The sequence below is a fragment of the Diaporthe amygdali genome (assembly GCF_026229845.1).
Source record: "Diaporthe amygdali strain CAA958 chromosome Unknown NODE_11_length_1138210_cov_64_948100, whole genome shotgun sequence".
NCBI lineage: Eukaryota > Fungi > Ascomycota > Sordariomycetes > Diaporthales > Diaporthaceae > Diaporthe > Diaporthe amygdali.
This window is the reverse complement of record NW_026517031.1, coordinates 58,167-85,190: the sequence shown is the minus strand read 5'-3', so window position 1 is coordinate 85,190 and position 27,024 is coordinate 58,167. Positions and strand designations below refer to the sequence as shown.

Genomic DNA, 27,024 nt, shown 5'->3' with positions numbered 1-27,024 from the left:
CATCACGCAATTCTATCTCAAGCGTAACTGCATCACTCTGGTCCAAGAACAAGGCAGCATCTGAATTTGCAAAAAATCTTTTTGAATATTCCGGGACTAAGGGAAGGCAGTAAGCGTCCTGCGTTGGCGTCATACAATATTGGTGCTGAGGTGGGCGAGGTGCCTCTCGGAGCCTGATTGGCCTCGCTTGTGCGCAGGTCATGCAGTCAGACGAGTTTAGCCCAAGTCCTCAAACCCCCAATTGTTGCCTGATGTGATTTCGGTAATATCCCTCACCACAACCATTTTCAACCCCTTGCTGGGCCCCAACTTGCCTGTGACTGTGGCAAATGCTGGTCGTTTTCTTTTCAGTGTGACGTGCCTTATCTTAGCTTACGTGCCTCAATCGAGCCTGTCACCGTGAGACAGCGGCGACATTTCACAATGGATCCTCTCTCTGCCATCGGTCTCGTCTCGAGTGTAATTACCTTCATAGACTTTGGGTATGAACTCATATCCGCTGCTAGAGAGGTCCATGGGTCCGCTACCGGCACGACTACAGCCAACGACCACATCGAGTTCCTCAATGTTCGCATGGAAGCCGTGGCAACGGACTTAAAGGCCTCAAAGTCGCACTCAGGAGGCATGCCGGCCGATAAACAACGACTGGTCGAGCTCGCTGACAAGTGCCTGGGTCTCTCGAATGAGCTGAAGAAGCTACTGGACAGATTGAAAGCCAGCGATTCGAAGTCGAAGCGGCAGATCTTAAGTTCTGCCATACAAAATGTGAGAAAGAAAGGCAAGAAAACCGTTCTGGAGGCCAGGCTGGATCAATGCCGCCAGCAGCTGCATTTACAGCTGTCTCACACAACAGGGTTCGTATTGTGACTCCTTGACGAGACGTGTTTGTACACTATGGTTTACTCACCTACCTCTTACTTCAGACTCGACATTCTCAGTCGCTTGAGCGAGATCGCTCAGACTGGTAAATGCAATGAGAGAGAATTGGCGTCTCTAAATCGGCAGGTGGCAACACTCAAAGATGCTGTGACCGGCATGAAGTCACACTCGAGGCTCCAAGATGAAGCACGAATGGTTCTCGATCTATCTGATCAGGCTGTTTCCAAAGTCTTGCAGAACAACATACTAGAAGCTCTACGATTTGAAGAAATGGAAAAACGGTTTGATAGTATTGAAGAGGCCCATACTAAAACCTTCAAATGGCTTTTGGAAGATACAGCTTCGAGCTCAATAAGACCGACCACGAGTACGGATGATCCATGGTTCGAAAACATTCTGCCTTATCTCGAAAGAGAGGAGCCCTTGCGACGTGATATAAGGGAAGGCTTTACTGAATGGCTTTCAATTGGGCAAGGGTTCTTTCACATCTCTGGAAAGCCAGGAGCCGGCAAGTCAACTCTGATGAAGTATCTCACGGAGAGTGACAAGGTCAAGAAATATCTGAATGACTGGGCGGGGAACAAAGAGCTCATTATTGCCTCGTTCTTCTTCTGGAGGCATGGATCGGATTATCAAAAATCACTCCGGGGCCTACTACGATCGCTCCTATATTCCGTCCTGGATCAACAGTCAGATCTCGCACGAGTTGCTTTTCCCGACCAATGGGAGGCGGCGAGCAACAATCCCGGTAGGACAGTACATTTCCGCCAGTCCGATATCCAGAAGGCGTTCATCGGCCTCATGAAGACATCTCAGGTCTATCTCAGACACAAATTCGCATTCTTTATCGACGGACTGGACGAGTTTGAAGGCCACGACGAGACGCTTATAAAATCCTTGTTTGAATGGGCTCAGTCGAGTCCTGAAAATGTCAAGATCTGCGTGTCTAGCCGAGAACTGCCGATATTTGAACAACGGTTCTTGAACTGCCCCAGGTTTCGACTACAGGAAGTTACACATCACGATATCTTTCTTTTTGTCTACGATACGCTACGAGATAATGAAGATGTAAAAATAATATCGAAGCCCCAGGATGTGGCGAAGTTGGGTCATATGCTGGTACAGAGAGCGGAAGGCGTTTTTCTCTGGGTATCTCTAGCATTACGACTTGTGGAGCGAGGGCTTGTGCTAGAGGACAGCATCGAAGAACTCAAGAGCTCTATCGACGTGCTCCCCACAGAAGTCGAGCAATTGTTTCGAGTCATCTTTGACTCAATCAAAAAAGAACCGGATCTTGTCAAGCGTCGTAAAGCCATGAGGACTCTTTCTCTTGCTGTGGATGAGCTTGAAGCAGCCCCTTTTTTTGGTCCGCTTTGGCTATCACATCTTTCATTCATGGACGACTACGATCGCAATTCAGATTTTGCAAGCCACATACGAGGTTTTTCCAACACAACAGATATAATTACGCGCTTGTCTCGATGTCGGAAGCAAGTGACTGGTGGATGCAGGGGATTTCTCAGCATAAATACCCGTGCTGTGTCAAATTCGAATGATCTCTTCAGACAAGAAACTGTCGAGTTGGCACATCGCTCACTCGTTGAGTTTTTTCAACTGTCTGAGGTTCGAGAGTGCATCGAGGCGCATTCCAAAGGCTTTGATAAGCTGCATTTCTACTGTCAGACGCTAATTGCTGAATTGAAACTATGGCCTCCCAACATCGGTGAGTAGCCTCACTTGTTCGAGCGTCTCATTCACAAAAGACGCAAGTTCTCCCCAGGAAATGACTCTAATTGCTACGATGCAATCTAGTTGTACCATTCTCACAGAAAGACAAATCAGAAACATCATCAATAAATGCATCAAGCCAAAGACATGCATACTTTTCGGGAAGTACAGAATTGGAGTCAACTGGTCGTCGACCCTGGTTTGAACGAGATTTGAAACGCCTTACGATCTTCTACTACTTCATCCAAGCACCAGATACGTCAACACTTTTCTCGGCCTTGAACCAGTTGAGAGAACTTGCGGATGGCGAGGGAAATCCAACTTCGCAGGCCTGTCCGGCCTACATATGTGAATGGAGGATTGGCGAAATTAGTGTCTGGACACTTCCTCCCCATTCTAGTCCCCTGCGATGTCATTCAACAGCTTTGTTCACTCTTACGGCCTTGAGCTCTGGTCTCTATGAGTTTTGGCAGGTAGAAGCCCTCGATAACAACCTTCAACAGGCCACTCTACAGTCTATCCAAAGTAGCATAATGGGTGACTGGTTGAACAGACCTCTGGGTACTGATAAATTTCCCAGGCGACACTTTGACAGACTGCTCCGTAGCCTGGCAACTTGCCTTGCAGATGGAACATCAGCCGATTCACTCATGTTCATCGGAGAATTTGAAGTCCCTGTTAGCTTTTGGCAGCATCTGGTTTGGAGCAGTATTGTGACATCAGGGCCGAAGGCATCCCCCGCGCCAGTATGGCTGCTCTTCCTCCTGCATGGGGCCGAGCAAATTTTCACACTCAGCTTTGAGCAGTCTTGCAACTTTAGCGAAGTTGACAAACGTGGGAAACTGATCTCGATGACAGGTCAGTGGGGTCTGGACAAGCACGAAGTCCACTCACCAATATATGTCCACGAAGACCATGGTGGAATCCTGGAGCTGGCTAAAGCTCAGAAGTGGTCCGTTTCTTTGGGGGAACTCACCTCATTTTGGTTCCCAATGTATGCGGAAAAATTTCGGAGGATACACGACTTGTATGATCACAGTGTTGATTCGCCAGTGGAGGGTATGATGGACCTGAGACGAGAGTTCGGACTTGACCCTGCATCTTGGCGGACCCAGGTGTGGGAAATCCCTCGGCCTTTGATTCAGTCTTGGGAGGGTATAAGTTACATTCTGCGAACTTTCTGATCCTGAAGATGAGTTGGATGATCGATGTCTGGAGATGCTTGTTCTAAAGCAGGCATTACTATATGAGAGTTGGGGCCATACGATCGCTGCGAGAAGACGACAACTTTATATAACTCGGAAGTGTGCACTAGAGCGAAACCACTCCTAAAGGCCTCTCGAAGTGAGAATCAGGTAGACATAAACCATTTTTGGTCCTACTTGATCATCGAAGCGGAGTTATATTGTAACGACTAGACCACTGTTGTATAAGGAGAACCTTTCCTCACTTTTACGTCTTCGATACTCAGTCGTCACTTGGGTCAAGCATCACCTTAGGCTGGCACAGCTAAGCTGAAGGATGACAAAGGTTGAAGTTGAGTAAGGTATTAAGAAATCAAGACGAAGATGACCACAGGCTTTGATCAGAGCAACTCAACGTGGGGGCCAGTGAGAATAGGAGTCAGGGGTTTGGTGCAGTTGATAGGGATCACCAGGCTGGACAGTACGGTTCTTCATGCAATCCCACTTTCCAGGGGAGGCAAGGTTGGGGCTTTGGCAGCTCAAACGCCGAGGTCTAAATCAGACACAATTCATCCAAAAATCAGTGTCGGTGGACGGCAGATGACAGCATTTGACATTCATGTGGAGCTGTAAAACGTGAAACTAGTCCAGCTCCCGACTTGCGTTGCGCATGGTACTACATTTGGACTCGGGACACCAAGTCTGCTCGACCCTACCAACTAAATTGAGGAATTCTACGACTTTTGAGAAAAGAAGAGGTGGTCTTATCGACCTAAGACTCCTGACTGGAAAGACAAGGGTGTCCATTGGCGAGCTGGGGTCAGTTCATGCGGTGCGATATACCCAACGAAGCCTTGAGATTGAAAGGCGTCCACATGTCTAGACAGTTGGCTTGTCGCTCTTCACATGGCAAATATCTGCGGCCAACTTCCAGCCCCACGTCGTCCGTGCCTTGAAACAAGCCGTCTTGCTACCAATACCGTACCGAAGACACGCAGGACAACTCATCATGTTGCACTTGGCAGCGGGCGAACACATGAGCGCGTTGAACGGCGGCCGACGGGATTCATCGGCGGCAGCCGCCTGCATCACGAAGCAGAATGGCATTGGGCCTTCGGGCATGCAAAGTTTCGGGGTGCGCGAATGAGGAAAATGAAGGACGACACACAGCATATCTCTCAAAGTGAGACATGGAGTGCAGCTCGAAGGATCCTGCAGCTTTGACGCTCCCTGTTGTGTCGCCCGAGGGTGAGACTGCTGCAAGTCAACACATCCGCCAACACAGTCTTGGACTTGCCTGTGCAGCGAGAGACGTTGAGCTCCCACCGACTGACCGAGTGAAGTCATGTTCGAAACCTCGTGACTTGCCGGGAGGGGTTCATCCAATGGGCAACAGGATGAAATGCATTGTACCTGCCAAGTCATCCACCAATGCAGGACTGGGGCACTGCAGCCCTGTTGAGGACAACACGTCCCAAGACGTACAAAAGACAACTCGGCCACCTGGAAGATCGCCGCTCCATGAGTCGTAAAGCCATCGGCAGTGCGACCCCCCGATCGCGGAAACGTTGGGGCCAGCAGCTCGAGACGCAATGCGATTCGCGAGGGGGGCACATCCCGCCCACATCACTAGCTGGGGAAATGATGATGCACCGTTATCCCACGGGGGCGTCGTGGGGTACTGGACCAAGTCAAGCTTGCTCCACAGCGCACCACAGGACCATAGGACCCCAGGACCATAGGCCCTCGGCGAAAGCTCACTAATCTGCGTGCCTTGACTTGCTTGGAGAGTGAGGCTGCAGAAGGGAGCATCCCGGGCAGACAAGTGTCGTCGGCGCAGGATGAAACCTGTTTGACAGGCAGACAGACAGCAGCCAGCCAGACGGGCAAACGTGCAGACGGGCAGACGCAGTCAGAATCCTCCATCTGTCAACGCATCGGCAGTGGCGCGTCGGATTTCAAGCCGGGCGATCTCTCATCGGCGGTGAGGCACAACCGCACTCGAAAACCTACGAACATACCAGCATGAATCCTCATAAGGTTTGGTTGATCGTCGTCTCAACGCTGTCAGCAAGCGTGTTCCCGAAGATCGATCCAGGATTGAAGAAATGCAGCCAAGGCAGGACAAATTATCCGAAGAGACGCTCGTCATGCAAATGTCCTTCTAGAAGCACCAAATCACCCCTGGTCAGAGTCGCACCGGACGAACGCACATGCTGGCATGGAGCACGACTAGTCCGTACTACTCTGTGGTACTCTATGCGGCCTTGCACACGCGTAGGTTGGGCCATCTTCCGGACAAACCCAGCCTTGTCCAAGTGGTGAGGTTGTCGTACGCGCTCAGGACAGGCGCAAGCGCTGCCGTCTTTTCCGTGTGCAACCCTCCGACCAGGGCACAAGTGCAAGCCCATCAGATTCCTTCGAGCCTCGAGGGCTACCACACACGTAAGTGCGCTCTTACTCACACGTACACGCACGCACCTCATAGGCTCGCGTTCGGCTCCACAAAGTCGCCGTTTCGGCGCCGGACCGGGCTGACTGGGAGTGGGTGGGAGTGGGCGGAATTCAGATGAGCATGACCAAGCTTCCCTGGACCCTGATGAACCAAGGATGGGGTTTTCCGTCGCCCTCGATCCCCGGTCCGAGCTTTCCAGTCAGCTCAAGGCTTGCCCGAAAGCGTGGTAATTACTATGCTTCATCAATCAGCGACGACAAGAGCCAGCTGTGGGGTGGACTGGACCCCGTCGGGCCTGCGGCTGCGGCTGTTGGCTGTTGCAAAATCGCTCAGTGACACCAGAGGCACGGAGTACTCGTTTAAGGTACCCGTACCGCGTATCCGTACTTGCACAAATCTCAATCTCGGTCTTCGGTGACTGCGTCTAAGACCTCCGGGCTATTAGTCCCCACGAGAGACGTACCTCGATGTTCAAATATTTATTTGTCTTCTTTCCCTCCCTCTGTCTACCGTCTTACGTCTGCCCTGTTCCATCCTTTACTCGCTTTGCATCTCTGACATATCCCACGTTCAAGAACGACATCTTCCCATTATAACATCCTCTTATCCATTCACACAAATCTCACAATGTCCGGTTCTGCCCCTGCTGCTGCCAAGGACATCAAGTCCGTGCTTGAGAACAAGCCTCTCAAGTTCAAGTTCAAGACTGGAGGTGCATCATACGTCGCTCAACTCCACACCGATCGCTCATCATAGTAAGTGCTCCAGTACTACCTTGAAAATCAAGACTTGCTCCATGGTTCCCAATGCGAGCAGGCCAAGACATGTCGCCAAGCCCTTCTAGAAACCATAACTGACAGGTGTGTCTGTTGCAGTGAGCGCGTCAAATCGACTCGGACCAGCTCCGCCGATTCCATCAACTCGGCCTCGACATCTGGGTCCAAGTAAACCCACGCGCCCGCTCTAGCGCGAGTCGAGCGTGGGGTGGTCGTCGCAACGGAAATGCGGCTCATCCCATCCCAACTCATCTCCGTCTCATCCCACGACCTCCAAAATCCCGCAGCCCACCTTAACCAACGTATTATCGACCTTACCAACCACCTAAGAAAAAAAATCCACCGAGAAAATGCCTGCAGACACCTGCATAAACGCATTTCCGGGCCTGCGTCGGCGTCTTTTTAGATCGCATTGATCGTCATTGGAGGAGGAAGGGCGGTAGCGCATGACTTCTTCGGCTACCTTTTGGTGGTCTCTCGAGAAAAGCAAAAGGCACGGCGAGGGCACCGAATTCTTTCTGGGTTCGCGACTTGCGTTGCATCGTCTTTCTTCTAACGCGAGAGCCCGGGCAAGCCACCCCTGCGGTAGCCTCGCTTTTTCCTTGCATTTGTGGGGCAAGCCTATCCCGATGGACATTTGCAATGGAGGGCTGCGGCTGCGGGAATATCACGGGATTGCCAACAGTGTCTTCGGGGACAAAGATTGTTATTTGTTTTTGTCACAGCGATAGCGAATTTGAATTTTGATACCATAAAAATGCACCCGTGTGTGTCAAGGTGATTTCAGTCTTATTCTTGCATTATTAAGCCAAGTCTTTCAGGCTGTCCTATCATTACTAGTTGTTGGATCTCAATTCCTGAATCCCAGCATGGGGAACAATTGAGCAGCGAGTCGGCGAACCGAGTCCCATTGCAGTTGGGCTGTAGCGAATCCATGCTCAATCACCGTCTCCAGGTCACCCAGGTAAAGTACCGCTAACAACGCTGCAATCCCCCGAACTTGTTGTGAGTCGCCTCCCAGAATGCGGAAACAAGGTGGCCAGGGTTGCAAAATATAGGGGTCTTGAAATTCCATGCGAGGTCATAAGTGGTATCATGATGTTTCCCACAAAATGTTGAGGTGGCTGGGCAGGCAGCTTGATGTCGCTTGAGACCTTTCCAGAGTTTATGACACAAATCGCCCATGTGGGTACCATTGATGTTCTTCATGCTGACGAACCACCTATGGCTCCAAGGGCCCTTCAGGAGATGACCCGATGACACGTAGCATTTGTTGTAATAATCCGGGAAAGCAGGGACATCGTTTGTTGTGGCGTTTGTTATGGCGTTTGTTGTGACAACAGGACCAGCAAGAACCATAGTAAAGGCGACGCAGACCATGGTCAAGGCGGTGGAGAAAGGGAAGAGCTTCATTGCGACCAGTTGTTTCGAAAATGTGTAAGTTGAGATGGATAATGGGGTTGTGGAAGAAACTGGTAACCGATCAGGGTTGATTAAAAGTAATTAGACGAAGAGGTCACATTGAAAACAACGCTGGACGTGCCAGCAAGAGATTAAATATCCCCGACTTAACATCGGTAAGGCTAAACTAAAGAGAAGCTATGTGCAATGATAATCAAACGATCCAGAGCCCCCTCAGCCCAAGTAAACACCTTTTCTCCTCCGTCCGCCCGCTCAGGACTCTCTATGGAGAGCTATGGGAGCAGATAAGACGGGCATTCGGGAGTGGAAAGACACGGGGGACGATGCCATCACGACTGCACACGATGGTCAAGTCATGACTCTGTGCACGTGGTGCGTGCTCAGCCTGGCAGCTGCTTGGCCTGCACTACATCTAAACACGAACACTGATTGAGGACTAGTAAATTGAAGACTTACTCGAGACTGAAGGGGTGCGCATGCTAAATAGTCCTCAGACGAGGTGCCTAAGGAACAAGCGCAGCAAAAGATGACCCGGATCTGCAATGGGCGATACTGAGCTGAGTGAAGCTCCTTGAGTAGTCATGGCCGTTACGAGGAAGTCTTCGAGAGTAGCGCCCTGCTCAACCACTCTCAACATGTTATAGTCGTTGGTGGGACGACGCAATCAAAAGTATCTGAAAGTTATGTCGAGCGCTAGCCTGCATCTTCTCACGCCAAACTCACGTCGCGGCTTCTCAAACATTGACGGCTGCAACCAGCACTACGGCAGAATATATATGGCTTGTGTCTGTCAACCTCAGCTGACACTCTGCGCCAGCCAGCCAGTCGGCCCGTCTATGACATGGCGAAGTCAATATCGACATCCAACTAGCTTCGCTCTCGTGCTCGGATACTGCAATAGCCCGCCGGCCTATCCGGCCATGTGACGGGTTGGCGCCAACGAACACTGTCCGCGCACGGAGGTCGGGGTTTACACGTTCAGCGGAAGCCGGCGGCTCGCTCTGACGATGCAACGAAAGGCCGACGTCAAATTCTACTCAATTTTCCTGGCGGCTAGCGATCTAGCTGTTGAAAAGGCCAAATGACAGCTGTCATTGCGGTCGCAGCCATCTTCTCGCCGCCCTTCCTCGTGGCCAGATCCTTGTTAGCGAATCTCAACCCCCCCCCCCCCCAATAACAACAACAAAATAACCCCCCAAGGAGATTAAAAGCAAAATGGACAGAGAGTGTTTTTCTTTCCGGAGAATGACGCGAAACTCCATGTGTAATTTGAAGGCCGGCGCAGTCACATTATGGTGCTTAACATGTCCTCGACGCTCCCGGGTAGACAAGAGCACGATGGCCTCGAAACCCAAGCAAGTGCTTCAAACAAACATCACGAAATGTAGTGTCCAAAGTGAACACACAACTTATTCTAGGGCTAGGATCCATGATAGATAGGGAGCTAGGGATAACAGGACTTTAGACGAAAGGGGAGCTTTTCGTTGGCTGATCTCACTTACACCAACTTTCCAACCCCTTGGACGCCGATCTCGAGATTACCAAGTAGCACATGATACTGACACGACTGTCTCATACGTCAGAGCACAGATTCAGTGACTACCGCCTGGAGTAGGAGGAGGCCTAAGCTATGAAGGAGCATTTGTTAGCTTCAGTACTTGTCACGTTTTAATCAAAGCTTCATCACGAGTTCGAGGAATCAGTTTTGTCATCGACCCAGAAATTTCAATGAGGGATGAAAGTGTGCTAAGGATTGCAAGCCTTTATGAGTCTAGTTATTAGTTCTATAGACTGGTCTAGCAGATTCTAATGTGTATATGGTAGAGACCGTAATTGGCAACACCATGCCTCAAACCAGGATCCAAAATCTCCGCGGACCACCAAGTTTCTGTACCACCTGACCCTGAAATGTCTCCCGGATGACCCAAAGTGGACCCTGCCACACTTGCGTCGGTATCAGGCAGTGAGGTATCGGAGACTGAGGGTGTTGACAGCCTCGCAAGGCGGGTCTCTTAAGCGGTGCAGGTGAAACCGCACTTCTCATCGGGCTTGAGGGCGGGCTCGTTGCGGCAGACGGCGATGGTCTTGTCGTTTCCACCGCCGAAGACGCAGCAGTTGGAGGCGCAGTTGGCGTCGCTGGTGCACTGGCCGGTGACGAACTGCTTGCCGGCCACGCCCACGTTGGCGGGCCCGGCGCTCTCGTTGGTGGTGGTGGGAGGGCATTGTCCGCCGGCACCACCTGCGGCTCCGCCGGCAGCACCGCCAGCTCCGGCAGCACCTGTGGCCTGGGCGTTGGAAGCAGCAGCGACGCCAGTTCCGCTGGCTCCGGCGCCTGCGCCAGCCTCACAAGGAGCAGCGATGGCTCCGGTGACGGCGAGAGCAAGGAGAGTGATGAAGCGGTAGGAGACCATTTTGATTGTGGTTGGAAAGGTTGTGTGATAAATATATATTAAGATTTAGGTGTTACGTGGTGGACTCCGGGTCGCACTAGTGAATGAAAGGCTGATCTGATTGATGTGGTTGGTGAAGTTGATGATGATGATGAGAAAATTCGGATGAACATGTGGTACGGAACACGGCTAGTTTAAATATACAAAATTAGAGCCTCGATTCCGATAGGACCATGCAACTCTTGATACAGGAGGAAGACATCTTCCTGCCTCGTATGGACGTCATAGGCCTCAGCGGTGCAAGACTTTGCGCGACGCACCAAAACGTCAGAAGAAAGGACATCAAACGGGTTGGAATAGAGGTCGACATTGGGGTTGTGCAGGGGGCAGAGACGGAACCTGATGAGCTGCAGGCCTGAAGTTGGGCCCCGTAGCTGGAATCACAAGTCTGAATTCTTGGCTTCAAGACGGCCTCGTATTAGGCTGCGTACAATAAGCATGTCTATTGTGTATGAGGTCTCTTTAACAGGTCGCGACGCATGTGCCGCAAAGCTTAGGAGAACCTGGCCTGGAACTGGCCGCCCCTTGGCGTCAGCAGGCAGCGGGCACAAGTGATACAGCGATCAAATCCAGCCTCTTGCAATTCCAGATAATCTCGCTCAAAGCCATAGTTTCGAGAGCCGTGGTTGCTCGATCGGACCCGTTGCCTGCTCAATTGCTGCGGCATGGTGGGTGGTGATGTGGCCATTTGACCTTCCCATGGAGGCTGTTGATGTCGCAAGGATTACGGTCCGAGCAGCACCGTCACAATCCTCCCGTCAGCTTTTCGCCACTGAACCTTTGGCAACTGGGAGAGTGTACACAGAAAAGATTCACTTGTTGGGGCAGGAAATACTCGTGGTCCATCCTTTTCCAATACCCAAAATGTGTGCTTGCGTGGCAATTTTGGAATGGTCCCTTGGGATATTGTCAAATCCTTACAGCGAAGACATACAGCCGTCAAAGCCCGATCAATCAGGAAAAACCACTTTCACTGAAGGACAAACTAATTCGTCTTAAAGCTGGAGAATGAGAATCACAGATAATGCCCATAAATAACATAACGTCATAAAATTGTAGGTTTCATGATATTTCCTTTGAAGGATGATTCGAGTTTGATGTGGTATCAACGCAGTTAGATTTATAATATTTAGTACTAATAGTTTAGCAACGTATGGTTTTCTGAGCATCTGCTATCCGCTAATGTGCCCGCTCTGTTGCTTACGAACAGTTGGCGATGCCGGATCCGAGAGGAGCACATCCGTTGCCAGCTGTTAAGCAAGGATGTCCCTAATTACACTGTCAGTGAATGACCCCAAATTGAGTCCCGAGAAGATACTTACCTCGCCGCAAGTGTTGACCATCTGTCCCGCATCAGAGCCATTGGGAACGCAAGTTCCGAGGTCTCCACCTTTTGGAAGCTCGCAGTTCTATGAATGAAAACATCAGTGACTGACGCTCGCTGTGGTAGAAAGAGAGCAAGCTATTTCAAGAAAGATCTTACCCAGTAGCCAAAAACTGCAGGCACAAAGAAGAGAAGAGCTGAGGTAGAGAACTTCATTGTTACCGCCGAAATTGTAATTGTTCTGTTTTTCAGAGGTTGCAATGAGATGCTTGAGGTTTTTAGCGAGATGTCAGAGCAAGAGGAGCGCTATGTTCGAACAATGGTTGGTCTCAGCCAGAACTTATATATAGTGACATGGGTCTCCTTTTCAAGGCATGATAAATAAAGAGTGGGCATCTATGTCGGCTTATGCGTGGTAACACTCTCTCCTGACAAGTGTTCGGGTAGGGTTGTTGACTCATAAGCCATCTGGCTAATACAAATTGAGCGTTGTGGATATATCCCTGGACTGGCCGACCTAGGCTTGTCTTTACTCGGTGTACTACATCTCCAACTGCTTCTTACACAAAATCATTAGAAATAGAGTAGGCTTTGGCCTACAAGCGAACAGTGGCATTGCAGATTTTAAAGAGGAAGATGGGGGAATACTTGAACTGCGATAGCTTTCAGCCAGCCCGAATTTCTTTTACCTCATGCCATGTTCTTGCAATCTTTTCACGAACTTCTCTTCCTCCTCAACAAGGTGATTATCCTCACCAAGAGCTCCAGTGGTAGGATACAATGCTTCCATTGGGACCTCGCGGGCATTGATCTTCGGGTTTTCCTTCGAACCGATCATCATCGCCTCGACAATGTTCCCGTCGCCGAATTCGGGCTCAGTAAGTACTCGCATCATGACTGAGGCGCACTCTGCCGGCGTCAATCCAAGGTCTTCGGGGCGGACTCTGTTCTTGCAGTACTCAGGGAAGAAAATGGGAAGAAAATTGGCGTCTTTTTAATCCAAATGTCAGTCGAGTCATTCAATGGTAATTCACGGTCTATGACGTTACCCACGTGTACTGTGCCGGGGCAAACAGCTGCGTTGCGGATGCCGAGTCGTTTCTTCAGCACCGCCAGGGACTTGACGAAGCTGACAATAGCTGCTTTGGTCGCAAAGTAGATCGGCGCTTGAATGTTGTGCACGTAGCCACCCAAGCTTGCCACCCAGAGAAGGTTACCCTGTATGTGTCTGTTTTGCAGCCAATAGTCGATTGCGATCTGGGCCATGCGGATAGGCGCGGCGGTATTAACGGCGAAACTCTTGTACTGCCCAGGGTTCGCATCTTCCCTATCTTGTGCTAGGGGCGAAATTCCTGGAGGGTTCCAGAAAGAAGTCTCTGGAGGCTCGTATATGCCAGCACCATTGCAGACGATGTCGATCTGCGGGAATGTCTGAAGAGCGGTGTTCCACAGGGAGCTTATCTGCGCCCAATTGGCAAGATCCACTTTGTGGAAGACGGCAGAGGGCTTCCCTGCCGCCTTATTTGTGTATTGGCTCAAGACTTCCTCAGCCTCGGGTCTGAGCTTCAAGTCAGCTAGTATCACGGAACAGCCCTTCTCGAGGAGTTGTTCGGCGAAGGCTAGGTTGATACCTTGGGAAACGTAAGTATGAGACCACGATGTAGCGGGAAAGCGCTGAAAGTAATGACCCCAAACTTACCAGAGCCGGCGCCGGTAACAATGGCATATTTGCCGTTAACTTCGTAGCTTGACATGTTTGGAGGTGTGGAGAACGTGGTCTACTCGCCCGATACTTATCCCACAAGCTTGCTGAGATGGTGTGAGCGAGGTCAAGGTGTTGGCGAAGACTCAAGCCCAAATCAAATACTTTTTTTTTTTTGAAGAGAATTGCACAAGTCTCTTCGTCTTTGGAGGCGGGTATACACCGAACCCCCTCTTCTGTTGGAGGGAATCGACCCACACCTCGCAGGAATTCTGCTGTCTTATCCCCATAATAACACATGTGAGTAACCTCGGCTGGTCTTGCCACCAATCGATGACAGAGGTTTCTGGCTATGGAGAACTGATAGTGTTGCAGTAGCTTAGTTTGATCGAGAACCTCCACAACAGCGTATCTTGCCATTCTGGGCGTTGAGCGAACATACAGGCCGGTTTCCGGGGTTCCTCCTGCATGATCGCGACCAATATGCATTCGAAAGCCCACACTTACGTACACCATAAGACATGCCCACATTTTCGCATCCACATCCAAAGCATACAACAACCTCATTGCTCTCGAAGGTTGAGAATTCCCGGATGCCTGAAAATGTACGTCGATCGACGGAATACGACGGCCGGGACATGCTTATCGCCTAGTTGATGTGCGAAAGACCGAGACAGTCGACGTAAGGCTCCCCAGACACACCAAGAGCAGTTGCGTATATCCTTCAATGTGCAAAGAGGCCAAAGGACTGATGAAAACTGTACCTCACCCTGGGTGAAACAATATTATTTAATTGCCATATTTACACATGAAATGTTCTTATATTTCGCTTAGTTCACATCATTTAGGCGTATGAAGCCTTCCTCCACCAATCACACCTGGAATTGGCAGCTGGGTCTTTCACCACGTTTACAAAGGTCTGATTTAGGTTCAAATTCGTGAAGCCCTCACCATAGATGGGAAATGTGGGCAGCTCCTCACGGTTGGGATCCCCAGTCTCTGCAAACTTCGTGAGGTAGCCTTGCAATATCCCAGCCAAAGTCGCGTTGGTCACGAGGGTGCTCCACGTGCTGTTGATGTAGAACGAGTAGTTGACATCGAGCGTGTGGGTTCCAGGTGGCACGCTGAACAGATACGAGTACGCCGAGGCATTGTTGTTGTCCGTACCCAGAGCCTCGCCGGTAAAGTAGGCGTGGCATGTGAATGTGAAGTCTGCGACGGCGTACATGAGCCGGTCGAAGGGAGTCGTCCATGGGACTGAGCTGTCGTTATATACCGCGGGGTACACCTCGTTTGACAATTCTTCGAGGATTGCCTCGGGCATGTCAGGGAAGTAGAGCTTCATGTAGGTATCGAAGGCGGACGAGTTGGTCGCAGCGGGATCCGTGTACTTCTGGCCCTCGAAGGTGTTGTGTGCAACCATCACCTTGACGTCCTTGTGGTACTGGCCGCTCGCTAGCAGCTTCTCAGGCAAATCTAGAACGTAAGATCCATCCGGTGCGGGCCCGAACTGGAAAGTACCGAAAAAGTCGGAATTCTGCGAGAGCTTGTTGGCAATTTGGAGGTCGTAGGTATCGAGGGCTACAAGGTCTGCGAGGCTCGAAACATTGGCGGCTTCGAGGATAGTAGCGAACGACTTCTCGGCTTGAGAGGCATACGGACGTGGCACATAGGCTGGAGATTGTAGGATGGCCTGCTGGAAGTGCGGAGCGTCCTTCTTGCCGCCGTATGCGGTGATGTGGTGGAGGATAGAACCACCGCCCGCAGATTCACCCATGATTGTGACACGAGAGGCATCTCCACCGAAGAGATGGATGTGGTTCTGCACCCAGTCCAGGGCCTTGCGCTGGTCTTGGAATCCGACATTAGGCACTCCTCCGGCTGAGGTGAATGATTCGCCTTGAAGCCAACCCAAAGCGCCAAGCTATCTTTGTGAGCGTTGAGAACGTGAGTGCATCGTGAAGGAAGAGGCTTACTCTGTAGTTGAATCCTACCCAAATGACGCCTTCGCCATCCTCATCGAAACTGCGATCCTGCAGGCCCAGAGGGTTCGTCATAGGCCCACCCCATTTTGCGCCAATCTGGAATCCACCGCCGTGAATCCACACAATCACAGGGCGGGACGAGTTGCAGCGTTGATTCCAAATTGTGTCCGGGACCACCACATCGAGAAAAAGGCAGTCCTCGCTCTCAAGCTCGCCCGGGGGAGCGGTCACGAGCTTGGAGTTTTGCCAGGGAGTATACGACTGAGGACAAATCTTGCCGTACGTGCCATCCTGAACGCCGGCAGAGCGATTGTTGACTGGGTCTTCAGGCAATTGGAATCGGAGCGAGCCGACTGGAGGAGCTGCGTATCGGATGTTCGAGAAGTTGTAGTATGTTCGCTCGTCTGGTGAGGTGGCAATCTGAGGCGCGTACAGAGCATAATCCAGATCAACCACAGGACCCATGGATGAGTTAGTGCATGATCCCGGATTTGGGGAAGTCGTGTTATTATCACGACGAACCAAGCCGCTGTCAGACGTACTCTGTGCCCAAGAGCCAGAAGTAGCCAGGGACAGAAGCAATAGAAGATACGACGCCATGTTTGCAACCACGAGACTAGAACACCGCAAAACAAGGCACGCGACGAGAGAAAGCAAGCTCATCTACCCGGGCCATCGTGAATGATTCCTTACAAGTATTTCGTGAACGTCCGGAAGCTGCCAGGGATCTCCGGGATTTCCGTAGATGCTTAACTACTAGCCATCGAAGGCCCTGGGCACTAACGCGACATTTAAATGACAGCTCCACTCTAGGTCCATCAACGCGCAATTGGTTTTGCTGGCAACCGGCCCTTTCTGGCTTTCCCATGACTCTTGGTTGTAGAGGCCTGCGCTGGATGCTTTCCATTTAGACTTGTACCTTTTGGGCTTTACTAATGGTAAGCCATGCATGCAGGGAAATCTTACGGGTACAATTGTTAGACCGTGTAGTCATTGGCCTACCTAGGTACAATTAGGGGCTATTCTTTGCATAAAATTGTACTGCTTGCTCAATGAATCGTTGTATTGAGTGGCAAGGCGGATGAGCAGAATAGAGGGACGGGAGATCGACAAAGATCCATTGCTGCTGTGCGCCGGAAAAACCGTACAGTACCGATTGTTACACAAACATACAAACATGCGGATGCAGAATATTCGGCGCGGTCGAGAGAGGCCTCTAATATAAACTATTTTCCCACTTGATTCTACAACTGATTATCCAGATCCGAAAACTCCTTCCATAGTGCTGTGAACCCTCTGACTGGTGTGATGACATTGACCACCCGATGGGAGTTGTTTCCCATGAACATTCCGGAACCCTTCCCGAATTCGAGTCCTTGCCACCGTCTATACGTTAACTCCCAAACCTTACTGGTGATATATACATATGTGTGTTTGTGTAATTACGAGACTTCGCGGTCTAGTATCAGGCAGCGCCCGAGACTTCAGATTTGCTCATGGCCATTGGCATCATCTGTCTCCTGTCTGCAGGCGTTCTGCATCCCCAATGACCTCAGCCGCTGCGAGAGCAACCCCTCAGCGATGGCAGCACCACTGCCAGCGCCAGTGTAGTGGGTGCCATTCCCCACATACCCACCAATGTCCCCCTTGACAAAACTCAAAGGAGCCATGTTGGGCATCATTTCTACAGGCACCGATGTTGGGGCGAGAACTTGAGCGCCGGACAGGCCAGAGCCGATAGGCCGTCCAAGAGAAGACCCTCTATCTTGAAAGCTTGAGGCTTTTGCTCGAAGCAGGGACAGGCTCGGCATCGGCTCGCCGGGATCGAATGGTGGGAATTGCTGGCCAAATGAGAAGCCGGAGCTCCTTCTCCTGAATGCCTTCTCGGCTGCCAGGCTCGCACCTGGCCCTGTTGTCTGCGTGACCGGGTGGTGCATGACCCTGACGGGCTTGTATGGCGTATACTTTGGCTCAGGGAGGGTGACCTCGTTCCGAAGTTTTTCCTTGCCGTCGGGCACACGATTGGCAAAGACCACTCTGATGCTCTTGTAGAGGTAGTAACGGCCTTTTGCTGGGCAGCAGATATGCAGATGGACGAGGTATCGCAGGGTCGGCCTATCGCTGGTTGATGGTAAGTTCTCAACAATAGGGCCCCCAGCAGAGTAGCACCGCTGGCGAATGAATGTCTTCGTCCCCGGCTCCATGCCCGCTAGGTCGTAAGGAACGAGAAAGAGTTTCACAGCCGTCTTGTTCTGATTTTTTATGATGATCTGGACTTGACCCTTCTCTGGGATACGATAGCTTCCTCCTGGGGGCGCTTTGGGAGAACCTGATCTCCGCTTTTGCTTGACCGCTTTCCGTGCGTCGAAATCGGGTACCTCGCCACCAGAATTGAGATCAGTCATTGTGATGTCCTCGTCTCCATCCAGCCGTGGTTGTTTGGCTGCCGAGATGCTTCTTTGGTGCGACTTGCGCCTCTGTCTTGACGTCTCGTCCGGATTTGAGAGCCCATTCTCCAGGTCGATCTGTCCAACGTAGGGGCTCGGCCCGTCATCGCTTTTGGATCGCCCGTGAGGCGTATTAACGTAACTGTAGAAGACGGCGGGGAAAGGTAATGTGACATGAGCCGGACACCGTAGACTACTTTTGCAATTTCCCAGACCCAGAACGCCAATCTGGGCCATGAAATCCAAGGGTTTCGAAGGTGTGGTGGACATGCGGCCCCGGAGGATGCTCTCCTCATACGAACCGACCATCGACGTTTGATGGAGAGGTGAAGATGATTCAAGACCTAATGAGGGGCGCCTTGAGAACGCCGAGCTTTGTGGCGATGTTCCCGACAGGGAAAAGCTCGGAGTGGAGGTGAGGGATCTCCTCGGCTGATGCGCTTGGTAGGATTGTATTGACTCGCGGCGTGTGCCGGGTATTCTCTGAGCGGTGATGGGCACATTTTGGTGTGAATAAAGACCGCTTAATGTCTGCCGTCGAGAAATTCTGCTTGGTGTGGGCGGATCCAGGTCAATGTGACTTATGGGCATAGACAAGTTCAGATCATCATTGCTCTCAGATTGGACGAGAGGGCTCGTAGGATGCTTGTACACAAAACTGGAAGATATCGACGAAGATAAGGAGGGTGGAGAAGCCCGGAAGCCGTCTGGCGAGTCGGCAAAAGGTATTCTCCTTTCAAACTTGAACGGCGTGAAGTCTCGCGGAGGTGATGTGGCATAACAAGAATGACGTTCCGGGTAGAAACCCTCCGTATTGGGAACCACCCTATTGCCCCCATCGCTCACTTCTTCATGACGAGATGAAGATGCGTGATGGGTGAAGTCCCCGCTGTGAAGAGCCGACCTGGGCCGCTCGATTGCAAGACCTTGCTGCATGCGTTCTGGATTTTCCGCCTCTTGAGTCTGCGCACCTAACCTGTCTTTCGTGGAGGGTAGTACCGGCGGAGATTGGCTCGAATTCGGTCGCGGGCTGGTTGGCTGTTCTCGAGAACTACTGCGGCGGAACAGAGACTCGAGCTGAGGGGAAAATTAGCCAGCTGCCAATCTGTGGAACGAGCAGCATCAAGTTACTTACATGGCGTTTAGGGCTCCATGTAGGGCTCTCGCCCCTCTTTAGGCGCTCAATCAACTCAAGTCGGTCCGAGGTAGTGTTAACGGACAGACCGGGCCTGGGAGGTGACGGTTCTGAACTGTCTGGTACCGGCCCTTCGCAGAGTTCTGTTCGGATGCTCTCCTCCGAGATCTGGCGGCTCAGGGACACAGGGTGAGCCTGGTGACGCATGGCAACACGAAGCGGGACTGGCTGGGCGACTGCGGGCTCGGACTGGGGCGCTGGAACGTCATCTTCGTCGAGGTTCTCCCGGAATATGGGCATCTTGGTGGTGTCCTTGCTACAGCTGATAGAGCCCTCGCTGTCTTGGGGTTGCCGTAGATGCAGAATAAAAGGTGAGGGGTCGACCACCCTAGGTCCTTTTCAGAACCTTGGGTGGCTCGGGGTGAGAGGTTGAGAGGTTGAGAGGCGGTCGTTACAACGGGCCTGGCCGGTTGGTCATTGGGGATATCCACCGCGGTCAAGATGTGCTGTATGACCGGGTTGAGGATCCAACACTGCAGACCTGCCTCCAACAGGACGATGTTTCTTTTTTTGGCGATCCCGATTCTGCACGAACGAGGCGGAGAGGGCAGTGGCATGTGAATCAGATGCTCGGATACACCACGAGCCTCGAGTGTAGGACGATCCTATCGGTCAGAGTCGAGATGTTTGGCGGCTTATTGTGAACGGACGCTCACGGATACATCATCATCGGTAAGGCGCAGACATTAATTGTGACACGATGGGTGAGTGCAGGTCGGTCGGCCCAGCCACGACTGAGTAGATCTATAAGGCAGATCGACTGCCGGGTGCAATGCTAGATATGTACAGAGGTTGGGACGAGGTGCACTGGGCGATTGTGAGTCAAGTCAAGTGATGTGATGAAGGCATGTCGTCTTGGATTGACGTCCAAGGACATGGGGTTATTGGGTGGCGCCGGAAGCGGAGTTGAACCCTGGGCTGGGCCTGGGCGATGATGCTGCTGCCGCTGCTGCTTTACCTGCTCTACCTGCTGTGTCCCTAGCGTGGTGCCTGTGTACTTAGGTAGTGTGAGTACCTGCCAGGACAGGGGGCAGAGGAGGGTCATGTAATGCCTCAGCTGCTGATGCTAGGCTGTAACTGCTACAGTTCCTACGGCCAAGCTGGGCCGTCTGGGCTTGATCTGGGCTGTCTGGATGAGTGGAGGGGGTCCACGGTTCCACAGTTCCACAGTTCCCACTGGTCCAGCGGCTCCACTGGCAGGTCACGGTGACAGCGGATGCACGCCATCCCTCATCTGGTTCGGCTGCCCGCTTTCCTCTCATGCGAGCTCTTCCGAGCCTACCACACCTCACTCACACCCTGAAGCCTTTTCTCCTCTTCTCTCCACAGCCAGCCATTCCATCTTGCATGAGGTGAGATTGAAACGAAACTTATTAATGGAACTGTAAACATTTTCACCAACACAACACGACAGTATTCAACTGTTTGCCTCGGGCGTTTCGTCTTATCTACAAAGTTGGATGGTCCGTGTCCCTACCAACGAACAACATCTACCACCACAAGCCTCTGCAGGCTTTCAGGATCTGAACCGGGACTGAACCTTGCTACTGTTGTCATATCACACGAGCGAGATCACACGAGGATCATGTTAGCTCGTAATTTCATGATGACTCTCCCAGAGATTTTCTCTCTCAAGGTGTTCTGCTGTAACAGATCCTGAGATCGTCCCAATGGCTCTCAGATCTGTTTCTGAAATTATTGTTCACCCTGACAAGACTCACCAAGTGTTGAACCTGGTCTTCAATCCGCAAGGCCGACAAAGCGCCAGCAAATGCGATCGTTCCGGTCTTTGCCTTCCACCGACATCGTAGAAGCCACGGCTGACGAGTCTCCTGAGCTCCCCCGCCGGTTGAAATCAACTGGCCTCAGTAGAACGACTTCGGCCATTTATTGCCTCCCGCCAAATGATCTTGACCGGCTCTGCCCACCATTTCTCACAGAGCCCAGGCATTGAGACGCATCAATCTTCTTCTTGTCGCATGCCACCTCTCATGCATCAGACATTGTTTCCTGCACTCTACCCTTCACTCGATGGACACATACTCATCCACACATTCCAGTAACTTAGCTCTAGGTAGCCTCTAAATCCACCATGAATCCGTGGTTGCCATCCCCAAGCCGCTTCAGCGATGAGGCGAACCTGCTCTAGAAGGAAACACTCAGCCACGGCAGACCGCAGATACTTCATGTTTCTCAGCGGTAGGGCTATAAATGAATTCGATGTCTACATTCGAAGCTCGATTACTAGATTGTGTTGAGCCGAAGAAGTGTGACAGAACCCAGAGGCAGTAGAAATGATTGTTGCTTCTAACAGGTTCCCATTTGATGTTGCCATCCAAATGATCACATTTCTGGCCACGCTTTGTGACTCAGTATGTTAGGGTGGGAAATATTGATTTCGATTCACTCATACTTTCAAATCTTGCTGCACTCCATCTCAATGCACGAGACACGCCTGGAATAATGAATACTTGGTGGTGTGGTACCTTAAGCGTAGATTGGGCTCAGCTGGCTTGGCTGGTGCCGCTCAGGACGGCTGGATGCACCAAGGCACGTGCAGGGATGACTTATCTCTTCATATCTAATCGATCTATGACCAATGAGCTTGAGAGTAGGGACTCACCTGGCGGGGCCTGCCTTACCGCTTGCTCTTTTCAGAGATGGGCTACCTTCGCCGCCAAAAATTCCACCAGCAGAATCTCGAGAAAGTCAACCCCAGACTCGAACCAGCCTGAAGAGCAACTCTACATATTGCAACCGCCTCGAGCAGATCCAAGCTTGTCTTGGTAGGCAATTACCGCCATGGGTCGCCGGCCTAATCAGGTGATCCAGCAATACTTCCAGCGAGGTCCTAAGCTGGCAGACAATTCCAACAGGTGAGTACCTCTACTGTCCTCGAGAATGCAGCAACCCCGGACCCGAAGCTTGGGGCCTTCTATTTGGGACCGTGTTGCACCATTCACTGTTATTTGATTGTTCTGGATGTAGAGCTGACTCTGATGTTTGCAGATATCCCCAAACATGCAAACTCTGCGGTGAAAATTTCCCAAAGGGTCGAATCGACAGCCTTACTACCCATCTGACGAAGCGATGCCCTGCCATATCCGAACAAGACCGCATAAACGCCTGTCTCATGCTCAATGGCATTTCAGCAGCTCGGACTCCCCGAACTCTGCACGCCCGGCAACAGCAACAAGCTCAGCAGCACCAGGGCCCGCAAATGGAGCTCCCATTGATGCAGTCTCATCAGAACTGGACACCGCTGGAGACACTGGCGGAGGTTTCTAGGAGGCAGATCGACCATTTGAATGAGTACGGAGGTGAACGTCCCCAGACACAACACGAATCACATGAGCCTTTCTCAGGCGCTTTCGAGTTGTCTGGTCCCACTGCACTCGAACGCGCCGAGATCCAGGAACAGTTCACCGTCGAGGATCATTCCTCTCCATACAACGATCATCAGACTGAAGAACGACCAGGTGAGCGCATTTTTGCAATATCTATATCAGTTTAGCTGGGAATAGCTGACATCCGTTGCAGGTAAGGACGGGCTGGACGGCCAATCGAATGTGGCAGAGCACGTCCAGGACTCCCATGAGCACGGCACGGCGCCCGCTGATGCTCCTAATTTGACTGTCGCCGCGGCTGCAGCCGCCAGGCTGAACAATGCCATGTTGGATCCTACACTATTCCTCAATCACAATCTCGGCGAGGATCTAGCGCGAGCTATAGAAACTGTCCAAGATGCGGATGCCACACCTGGCCCTGCATCAGGAGCTGTTGCTCCCGAGGAACATGCTCCTCCAGCGACGCCCGACCATATCTCACCACCTCCAGCTCCAGCACCACCTCCAGCCCCGCAATCTGCTTCGCAGCAACCTTGGGGGGAGATTACGTACATGGCCAGTACGCCCCTTGCGCCGCCGTCTGCCGCCAGCCACCCGATGCACGGGGTTCCTATGTCAAGCAGATCGGTTTTCCGCGTAGATCAGAACGGCTCCAAGTCACGGCATTCCCGGGCACGCTTTGACGAGCAACGGAGAAAAGAGGTTCAGCAGGTTCGGAAAATCGGCGCATGTATCCGTTGCAGGATACTGAGAAAGACCTGTTCCCAAGGCGACCCTTGTGACACTTGCCGCAAGGTGCTGTCCCCACGCATTTGGCGAAGTGGATGTGTCCGCACAAAATTCACCGATGAGCTCAATCTTTACGATGCTGGTGTTCAAATCGTACATTCACAAAAGCAGATCAACAATTTCAAGTCCACATTGAACTTGGACCACCCTCCTGTGGTGCTTGAAGCTTCACATTTTCCCGGTGAGGGCTCAGCGATTCTCGTGGAGACTCTCCGTGGCACCAAGCCCAAGGAGCCAGGTGCCGAACTCCTTGCAGAAGATGAGCGTTGGGCAACGCCACAAATTGTGATGATCAATGACCAAGAAGAACTCTCTGGCAAGCTAGAGGCTTATGTCAGAGATCAGTTACCGGTGTTTGCGCAAAAGGAGAGAGCTTCATTCTCACGCATCACGGTGGAGACCGCTCTTCAGATTGCCCGAGATAACGACGATAGGAATCTCAGGTTGGCCCTTGAACTCTGGGGATTCGTGGAAGTCATCGACCGGGAGCTTAAGTGGCACCTCAACATATGTCCATCCCCGGTAGCTCACATTGAGGGAAAGCCCATTACGCAGGAGACCGACGCGGAGTTATACAAGACTCTATGTCTACAATTGACAGCCGCCGCGGAAAGGAAGGCATCAACCACCAGCAAGAATCTGTTGACACACATGCAACGAGACCTGCAAGATGCAAGGACCAAGATTGGTCATGGCATGTTCTTCACCGTTCTGGTCTTGCTTATCTGCGTTGAGAAATCGACCTGGGCGTTTAAGGCCTGGGAGGAGATGAGTAAAACTATCAACTGCTGGCCTTTGGAGAGACTCCCGAGCGACTACACCCAGCAGGGCTATAGGATCTCTGAACTACTAGGTATGCTCTTGGGCATACGGCGAGCTTTGCCAAAGACCGCGATTCGAGAGAGCGACGGTGTACTGGTTGTCGAGGACCCAGATCCCGTTCTGCAGTCTTATTTTGAAAGCATCAACCTGCGAGGTAAGAATTCCCCTCTGACGCTGGAGTCCTTAACTTTGTACTAACAATAATGTCAGCTGCCGACGTCGTCGCGCAACAGCAGAACGCTCCATTCTCTGCTTTGGATTCGCGCACTCTCGAGCTCCATCTCTGCTCAAACCTGCTTTTGCCTTATCAGGACGCCCACACTGGCTCGCACCAAGATCACAACATTGCTGGTCCGGGAAGTAATCATGTCTCAGACCATGCTTACACTCATGAGCCGGGCCCTGGAACCCCATCTTCAGCAGCGGCTCCTGCACCGTCTGAGGCTTCCGGTCTGTCGGGGTTGTGAAAATCCCACGATGAGCGATAAATCTTGGACAGGAGTTTTCCACGCGGAATCAAATGGTTCGACCTTGCTCCATTTGCTGCTCGTCACGACTGTAGTCGAAGACTCGGAACCTCAGAGACGACCGCGCGGCATTATGACAAAGGGAGTTACGGATACAGAAAATGGGACACGGCACAACTGGCCCTCCTAAGAAATCAGTCTCGGGCGGGAAAACTCCAGATGCCTCCATGAATTGATTGACCTACTTTAGCACGAGAAAAAGAACATGGCTTTGGAGCTTTGGCGAAATGGAATACCCTGGAGTCTACCTGGCGTTATAGACCTCAAAATGTCCGCAAAAAGGCTTATTTTTAGACAAAATTGACAGGCATCGATATTTTCTTCAAATTTTCCACGGTGATCTGTGTGCTCGTCTTGTGTAGCAGTGACAATTGCCTTGGCATGTTCGACAACAGAGCTTCTCTTATAACAAATTATTGATCCCTTCTCGCGCCACAATCTTCTGGGCCATGGATAGCAGACATGTCACTTGAAGCATTGGCACCTTTTGGATTCCAAGTCACATAGGTTTAGATTGTCAATTTAGGCACTATGATGCTCGGACTGCCGGGATGAGAGCTCGGCGTGATATATATGTTCAATTCTGGGGGCGCCTAACACCTTGATGGAAGACGAAAAATGGTCACAAGACAACATAACGACTATAGCGTGCCTGATGAAATTCTAGTAAGTTTGGCGTACAATACAAAATTGCTAGTTATTGCGGCACACATAACTATAAAATCAAATCAAATCCCCCTGATGCGTTGTATCACAAGTCTGCCCTCGACATCATCATCACATCTACAGACGTACCAAACCAATACCCTAATTTTCAACACTACAAAATACCATCAGGCTAAACACATCAGCCCATCATGGAAGACTCTACAGCCACTGTTTCCATCACCGCAGAAGACGTGCTGGCTGATCCAGATTCCCTGCTGAACCACTTCTGCTACTGCATGGCACGACGACCACACTCCACCCCGGCCCAAACCAGCGCGGCCCTCCTCACCATCTGGAACAGCCTGGGCGACGACCTGAGGCAGACACACCTCAGGCGCCCGGGCCCCCACGAGACCATGCGCTCGTACGAAGCCGAGATCCAGCGCGCCGTCGAGTCGGTCCGCAGATACGCCGAGATTCTCCGCCGGCTCGAGACCGCGCTGCTCCGCGCGGACCGTCTCCGGGCCCAGATTGCGCGGATCGATGCGCAGATCGAGGCGCGCTTTGGCATGATGCACTCGGAACTTCTCGCTTCTTCTTCCACTTCTTCTTCGGCGGCGGCGACGTCCACGACAACACTGGTGGCTGATGATGATGCCCCGCAGGGCGACAACTAAGAACCTGTGCCGGTGGTCGAGCACACTGTTCTTGGGACGACATCGGGGACTCGGTCGATATTAAAGGGCTATGAAATGGATATGATGGGAAGGAGGGCATGGAAAAGCGGATCTGGGCGACTATCCTTTGCTTCATGATCTTCGCTTTGTTGGAAGGGATACGATGAATGTTTTAACTTGAGAGGTTTTTTTTTGTTGGGGGGGGGGGGATAGTTTTGAGGGAATAGTACTCAGCTGAATAGAACATGAATCATACTCCTCGTTGCCATGAAAATGTGTGTGCTTATTGATAACACTGTGAAGATGCCGTACTCGGATTGCAAAGCTGATAGGTATCCCCGGCCACAAGGCCAGAGCCTTGACTAGCTCTGGCACGGATGGAGTTGAGGTCCCAGATGGTCCTCGACTTCAGCGATGTCAGAACCTGGCTGAAGGGTCCGGATGACGATTCAGGGACGCTAGAAAGACAGGCTGCATCGCCGCCCAGCTCGAGTTCTTGTCCCGGCCCGTCATCATAGGCGATGTTCGCTGAAGGTTGGGCCATGGGGGAGTCCACGACGGCTTTCGAGAGACGAGTGCACTTGGAGAAGCGCTGGCTCGCGCAATCATGAGAAGGGACTGTGAGTAAGAGGCCAGGATCAGATGTAAACTGTTCGCACGGGAGCCA

At 51.7% G+C, this 27,024-nt stretch overlaps 11 protein-coding genes across 11 annotated transcripts; 5 read left to right on the top strand and 6 right to left on the bottom strand.

The window, feature by feature from the left end:
* Window positions 1–423: 423 nt before the first annotated feature.
* On the top strand, window positions 424–3,791 carry J7T55_014307 (uncharacterized protein; the record flags this gene model as incomplete). Its single annotated transcript, XM_053142290.1, has 3 exons — window positions 424–854; window positions 924–2,602; window positions 2,779–3,791. 3 exons carry the CDS (start codon window positions 424–426, stop codon window positions 3,789–3,791), a joined length of 3,123 nt encoding a protein of 1,040 aa, XP_052994497.1.
* Window positions 3,792–4,670: 879 nt separating this feature from the next.
* J7T55_014306 (uncharacterized protein) lies at window positions 4,671–5,138 on the bottom strand (the record flags this gene model as incomplete). The annotated part of the gene is made up of 3 exons (XM_053142289.1): window positions 4,671–4,874; window positions 4,960–5,045; window positions 5,126–5,138. 3 exons carry the CDS (start codon window positions 5,136–5,138, stop codon window positions 4,671–4,673), a joined length of 303 nt encoding a protein of 100 aa, XP_052994496.1.
* Window positions 5,139–5,222: 84 nt separating this feature from the next.
* J7T55_014305 (uncharacterized protein) lies at window positions 5,223–6,582 on the top strand (the record flags this gene model as incomplete). Its single annotated transcript, XM_053142288.1, has 4 exons — window positions 5,223–5,481; window positions 5,534–5,775; window positions 5,960–6,236; window positions 6,302–6,582. The coding sequence occupies 4 exons, from the start codon at window positions 5,223–5,225 to the stop codon at window positions 6,580–6,582; spliced, it is 1,059 nt and encodes a 352-aa protein (XP_052994495.1).
* Window positions 6,583–6,873: 291 nt separating this feature from the next.
* On the top strand, window positions 6,874–7,194 carry J7T55_014304 (uncharacterized protein; the record flags this gene model as incomplete). The annotated part of the gene is made up of 2 exons (XM_053142287.1): window positions 6,874–7,001; window positions 7,122–7,194. The coding sequence occupies 2 exons, from the start codon at window positions 6,874–6,876 to the stop codon at window positions 7,192–7,194; spliced, it is 201 nt and encodes a 66-aa protein (XP_052994494.1).
* Window positions 7,195–7,997: 803 nt separating this feature from the next.
* On the bottom strand, window positions 7,998–8,435 carry J7T55_014303 (uncharacterized protein; the record flags this gene model as incomplete). The annotated part of the gene is made up of 1 exon (XM_053142286.1): window positions 7,998–8,435. One exon carries the CDS (start codon window positions 8,433–8,435, stop codon window positions 7,998–8,000), a length of 438 nt encoding a protein of 145 aa, XP_052994493.1.
* A 2,021-nt stretch (window positions 8,436–10,456) lies between these two features.
* Window positions 10,457–10,855, bottom strand: J7T55_014302 (glycoside hydrolase family 75 protein; the record flags this gene model as incomplete). The annotated part of the gene is made up of 1 exon (XM_053142285.1): window positions 10,457–10,855. One exon carries the CDS (start codon window positions 10,853–10,855, stop codon window positions 10,457–10,459), a length of 399 nt encoding a protein of 132 aa, XP_052994492.1.
* Window positions 10,856–11,387: 532 nt separating this feature from the next.
* Window positions 11,388–13,972, bottom strand: J7T55_014301 (uncharacterized protein; the record flags this gene model as incomplete). The annotated part of the gene is made up of 7 exons (XM_053142283.1): window positions 11,388–11,600; window positions 12,103–12,144; window positions 12,217–12,303; window positions 12,378–12,486; window positions 12,941–13,208; window positions 13,268–13,849; window positions 13,918–13,972. 7 exons carry the CDS (start codon window positions 13,970–13,972, stop codon window positions 11,388–11,390), a joined length of 1,356 nt encoding a protein of 451 aa, XP_052994491.1.
* Window positions 13,973–14,764: 792 nt separating this feature from the next.
* Window positions 14,765–16,505, bottom strand: J7T55_014300 (carboxylesterase; the record flags this gene model as incomplete). Its single annotated transcript, XM_053142282.1, has 2 exons — window positions 14,765–15,844; window positions 15,897–16,505. 2 exons carry the CDS (start codon window positions 16,503–16,505, stop codon window positions 14,765–14,767), a joined length of 1,689 nt encoding a protein of 562 aa, XP_052994490.1.
* Window positions 16,506–17,389: 884 nt separating this feature from the next.
* Window positions 17,390–19,787, bottom strand: J7T55_014299 (uncharacterized protein; the record flags this gene model as incomplete). Its single annotated transcript, XM_053142281.1, has 2 exons — window positions 17,390–19,429; window positions 19,488–19,787. 2 exons carry the CDS (start codon window positions 19,785–19,787, stop codon window positions 17,390–17,392), a joined length of 2,340 nt encoding a protein of 779 aa, XP_052994489.1.
* A 2,562-nt stretch (window positions 19,788–22,349) lies between these two features.
* J7T55_014298 (uncharacterized protein) lies at window positions 22,350–24,972 on the top strand (the record flags this gene model as incomplete). Its single annotated transcript, XM_053142280.1, has 4 exons — window positions 22,350–22,423; window positions 22,557–23,026; window positions 23,088–24,659; window positions 24,716–24,972. 4 exons carry the CDS (start codon window positions 22,350–22,352, stop codon window positions 24,970–24,972), a joined length of 2,373 nt encoding a protein of 790 aa, XP_052994488.1.
* A 917-nt stretch (window positions 24,973–25,889) lies between these two features.
* Window positions 25,890–26,357, top strand: J7T55_014297 (uncharacterized protein; the record flags this gene model as incomplete). Its single annotated transcript, XM_053142279.1, has 1 exon — window positions 25,890–26,357. The coding sequence occupies one exon, from the start codon at window positions 25,890–25,892 to the stop codon at window positions 26,355–26,357; it is 468 nt and encodes a 155-aa protein (XP_052994487.1).
* Window positions 26,358–27,024: the final 667 nt, after the last annotated feature.